The following is a 5,097-nucleotide window of genomic DNA, read 5'->3' as shown; positions in this document are numbered from 1 at the left end:
CTTTCTTTCTTTCTTTCTTTCCCACTCTTGTCTCTCCGTGGAGCTGGGGATGGAATGCACACACCAGGCGAACACCAGCACGGAGCCGTGCTCCTGGCCCTGCTTGCCTTCTCAGCACCCAAGTCGGTCATTTTATAGTTGCAGTACGGGCAGGCTAAGAGCACCTGTGGCCTCTGGGATAAGCAGCCCTCAGTCCGCTGACCTGGCCCCAGATCTCGCCCTCCAGCTGGTCTCCTCTCCGTGGCCCTTCTCACAGAGCTGCCAGGTCTCCCTGGCCACACCCCAGCTCCTGCTGCCTGCACCTTTGCCGTGTGCTCTGCTCCCCTCAAGCCTGGCTCCTCACTTTCCTGCCACCTGCACAGCGCAGTGTGTGGAGAGCCAGGAGCCAGCCCACTGGCCTCTCCCTCCTGGCAGGGATGGGTGCTCACAGCCTCCACCTGTCCTGTGTCCTACTGAGCCAGGGATCAAACCCAAATTAGGGAAATCGCTCCTTTGGGTAGAGGAAAGGATTAAGCGAGAACCTCCCAGGAGACTCTGGGCACCGTCAGTCCCTTGAGATTGGTTTTAACAAGGACACAGACAGCACACTCTGACTTCCGATCTGAGCAAGGGGATGCTCTGTGCTCAGGAACACACCCTTGCGGGGTGCGGAGAGGCAGGCAACCTAGAAAGTCAGGCTGGGGAGCTTTCCTGGCTTGGCTTTAGCAATACTCATTTGCTCGGGGGAAATCTATGTCACAACAAAGTCAAGATACAGAAGCACTGTGATGCTCATGCCTAGCGGGTCCTGCTCCATGACTCTTAAGAAGGAAGAGGAGCAAGACCCAGCTGGCGCGTGTGCTCATGGATGAGAGAGGGGGTGCCGTGCACATCTTGGAGGCATGGAACAGTAAAGAGATGTTGCAACCCCATCTCGGGCTGTGAATCTAACACATGACATGAACTGGAAACATTTCCTGAAAGGCACACTCAGCGAAGAAATAAATGGCCTGTGTAGTTCTATATGCAGGAGAACCCTGCTAAATAAACCAAGAATATACAAAAAGTCCAAGCTCAGACAGCTTTACCAGGAAATTCTCACACTCGTGAAGAAATAATACCAATTCTACACAAACTCTTAAGAAAAAATAGAAAGGGAGGGCAGATTTCTGAAGTCTTTATACAAAACCAGCAGTAGCCACGTGCCAAAACCTGACCCATATTCTGTGACACAGAACTACCATTTGTATATTTCATAAGCAAAGAAACAAACCCCTTATGAAAATGCATGCATACTGCACAAAGCACCTTATTTAAAAAAGCTAATGTGTCATTACCAAGCAGATCTGAACCTGGTTGCACCCCAGAATCACCAGGATTCTCTAGACAAAACAAAACGTATAGCTTTCAAACCTGAAAGTTCAGCTTTATATACTGGCGTCTAACAAGTACACTGCCTTCAAGCCAAGTATTATGGAACGAACCTGAAACCTAAATAAAAACCAAACGAGCACAGTAAAAGAAACACACTGTCTTCACACACTCACTAAGTGGTTATGAGTGCTAATTACTGCCCAGACTTGGGCCAGTGGGGACAGGAGTAGGGGAAGCAACGGCCGCAGCTCCTGCAGCCAGCAGCCCTGGCCCCACCTCCTGCACCGCGAAGCGCGAAAGGGAGGAGCAGGCGGAGCGCGTAGGCTCTGGGCAGAGCAGAGGCGCGGGCTGCCGCAGCCCTGCCTCTGCCCCCCGCCCACGAGTCCTTGTCCTCTGCCCCAGCTTATGCCCCGGCGCCTAAGCCATCGTGCCCTAAGAGGACACCTGCGCGGCCGCGTCTCAGTGTCCCCTGCAGGGAGACGCAGGGCCTTCGGCAGGCAGGACGGCCGCCCGGCCCCTCGGGCAGCAAGTCTCAGCCACCAGCAGTTGCACTGGGCTAGGACGCAGCCTGCGGTCACCTTCCTTTGCTTCCTGCAGCGGGGCCCAGAGCGCTCCGGCGCTTCCCGAGGAGAGCAGGTCCGCGGCAGTCAGGCAGCGCAGCCCGCGCCCAGGGCACCCAGGTGGGCGGCGCGTCGGGCGCGGACTCGGCTTCCAGGGCGCCCGGGAGGCCCTCCGCGGGCTTCTCGGAAGCGGGTCGGGCAGGGCGCACCACGGCAGCGGAAAGCTCTGGAAGCAGCCTGCTGGGGAAGGAGGACCAAACGCGCCCGCCGCCCACCTGCGTTGAACTCGGGGTCGTCCTCCAGCGCCGCCACCGCCGCCTCCACGGCGTCCACCGCGCTGCCCCCGGCCAGGAGCACGCCGTGGCCCAGCGAGGCCGCCCGGATCACGCCCTGGCGCACGCGCTGCCTCCGGGCCGGGGACACGGCTTCCACGCCGCCGCCGTGGACCACGAGCACCGGCTCCGCGTGAGCAGGCTGCGGGCGGGAGGCGCGCGTGGGTGCGGGGCCCCCACGGCCTGCGCGGGGCCTCAGTTTCCCCGGGGGCCGGGCAGGCGCAGCCGCGCCCCTGCGGGGTCCTCTCCTTCCCGAGACATCCCGTCCAGTACCTGAGACGCCATGCCGTTGTAGTCAACGTGCAGAGCAGAGCTGCGCCCGCTCCTCCGCCAAGTCCTGCGTCCCTGGGTCGCCAGGAGCGGAATATAAGGGGACAGGGCGTGGCCCGTCTGTGCCCGCCCGCTGGCTGGCGAGCGCAGCTCAGAGCCAGGCCGGCCCTTGAGAACCGCCCCTGAGCCCTGGGCACCGGGCGCGCCCCTGTGCCTGCCTGGTCCAGCAGAGTCGCTGGAGGTGGGGGTGAGGGGTGAGAACCAGGGTGACTTTCTCTGCGGCCTGAGAGACTCCCTTACGCATTTATTTATTTTTTTATTAATTTTATTGAGAAACAAATAGCAATGAGACAGTTTCAAAACAGGTTAGTAGGACAGTCACACAATAATTAATACATTGCATATTGTTGTCTTCATAGTAGTTATTCATAGAACAAGATGCAGACATGATATCCTGTCCAAACACTATTAGTACAAATCTTTCTTCTCATTGAATTAAGAGAAAGTAGCTGTATATCTGTCCTACTTTGCATATACAGATACAAAATGGTCCTTCATTTGTATCCCTTTTTTTGTTTGTTTGTTTAGTTTTGTCAGAGAAGGGTATTCCATTGCCATTTAAATATTGTCGATGCATGAGTTCAGCAGCCTTATGCATCTATTGGGGTGTGTTTGCAACACACGTTTACATTCATTTCTGGAAACCAGCACATAGTGGGTGCAAATCACATATGTATGCTGCACAATATATATAATCTGGGCCATTTTCAATCCTCTTTTCTCCCTATCCTTCTCCCTATGTTTTCTGGTCTCCAAAATGTATGCCTGGGCCAGGGAGATGGCTCAGTAAAATAAGTGTTTGCCTGGCAAGTGCAAGGGCATGAGTTCAATTCCCGGTTCCAAAAAAAAAAAGTATGCCTTTGACTTTTTTTTTTTTTTTTTTTTTGGCGGAACTGGGGATTGATTGAACTCAGACCCTTTGAGCTTGCTAGGGAAGTGCTTATTCCACTGAGCCATCTCCCCAGCCCCTTTGATTGGTTTCTTGATGATAACTATTCTTTCTGGAGTGAGATGAAATCTCAGCATTTTTTTAATTTGCATCTCTCTAGTAACCAATGATGTTGAAATTTTTTTTCATATATTTATTTGGCACCTGTTTTTCTGCATTTGAGAAATGTGTTTTTGTCTCAGATGTCTACTTTGAGATTGGATCTTTATGCAAAAGAAGAAGAAGAAGAAGAAGAAGAAGAAGAAGAAGAAGAAGAAGAAGAAGAAGAAGAAGAAGAAGAAGAAGAAGAAGAAAGCTTGTCTAGCAAGCACATGGGTCCTGAGTTCAATCCCCGGTACTGCACACACACACACACACACACACACACACACACACATAAAAAAAGAGATTGGATCTTTAAATTTGGGACATATGATTTTTTTCCAATTCTTTACATGTTCTAGATATATCTTCTGTCTGAGGAACAATTGGTTAAAAATTTTTCTGTGGTTTGTCTTTTCACTGTGTCATTGACTTATTTTTTATTTTCTGCTATATAAAAGCTTTTTACTAAGGTAGATCCCTGTTACTGACTCTTATTATTTCCCTTGCAGTTGGGTTTTGTTCATGAAATCTTTGCTTATATGTATGTCTTGAAGTTCTACCTATTCTGTTTTGCAGCAGATTTACTGTTTCTGTTTTAATATTTATATATTTGAGCTCAGCTTAGTGGCACACACCTGTAATCCCAGCACTCAAGAGGCTGGGACAAAAGGATTACCCAAGTTGAAAGTTGGTGTGGGCTTCCGAGTCAATTCAAGACCTTCTTGAAATTACATGAGACTCTGCCTCAACAAACTAAAAAAAAATTCCTTGAGGGGCTGGGGAGATGGCTCAGTGGAATAAGTGCTTCCCAGGCAAACACAAGGGCCTGAGTTCAATCCCCTGTTCCGCAAAAAAAAAAAAAAAAAAAAAAAAAAAAAATTTCTTTGACCCATTTCAATTTTAGTTTAGTGCATGGTGATAGACATGGGTCTAGTTTCAGTCTTTAGCATGTGCAAAGCCAGTTTTTCCAGCACCATTTATTAAAGAGGTTATCTTTCTTCCAGTTAATTTATTTGACTTATCAAAGATAAAGTGGCTGAGTGTATTTGCAGTTGTATCTGCATCTTCTGATCTGTTACACAGATTCTCACATCTCTTTGTTTTGGTGGGTTTGGGAATTGCCTTTAGTCTGCGTGACAGTTGTGGGAGTATGGCCATTTTCACTATATTGGTTCTCCCTATGCAAATACAAGGGATATCTTTCCATTTTCTGCTATCTTCTTTGATCTCCTTTTTCAAAGTACTAAAGTTTTCAAAGTATAGATCTTTTACTTCCTTTGGTAGATTGATTCCTAAGGATTTCATTTTATTTTTGATTCTGTGTGAAGAGTATGGTTTCCCTAATTTCTCTCTCAGGGTCTTCGTTGTTTGTGTACAGGAATACTATTAATTTTTGAGTGTTGATTTTATAACAAGCTACAGTACCAAATTTGTTTATTAAACCTACAAGTTGGGCTGGTGAGATGGCTCAGTGGTCTAAAGCACCTAC

The 5,097-nt window shown here is 49.4% G+C and overlaps 1 protein-coding gene across 1 annotated transcript in view; it reads right to left on the bottom strand.

Annotated features, from left to right (window-relative positions):
• The window catches only part of LOC101579027 (isoaspartyl peptidase/L-asparaginase-like), a 10,485-nt gene extending 7,906 nt beyond the window's left edge, over positions 1-2,579 (bottom strand). Inside the window, exons 1-2 of the mRNA XM_012512816.2 lie at positions 2,519-2,579; positions 2,189-2,387 (exon numbers count right to left, since the gene is read on the bottom strand). Of these exons, the coding sequence (XP_012368270.1) occupies positions 2,189-2,387; positions 2,519-2,530 (211 nt within the window). The 5' untranslated portion in view covers positions 2,531-2,579. The remainder of the gene's footprint in view (positions 1-2,188; positions 2,388-2,518) is intronic.
• Positions 2,580-5,097: the final 2,518 nt, after the last annotated feature.

This window comes from Octodon degus, unplaced genomic scaffold, assembly GCF_000260255.1.
Source record: "Octodon degus isolate 3935 unplaced genomic scaffold, OctDeg1.0 scaffold00279, whole genome shotgun sequence".
NCBI lineage: Eukaryota > Metazoa > Chordata > Mammalia > Rodentia > Octodontidae > Octodon > Octodon degus.
The sequence above is the reverse complement of the archived record's forward strand: the minus strand, read 5'-3'. Positions and strand labels throughout refer to the sequence as shown.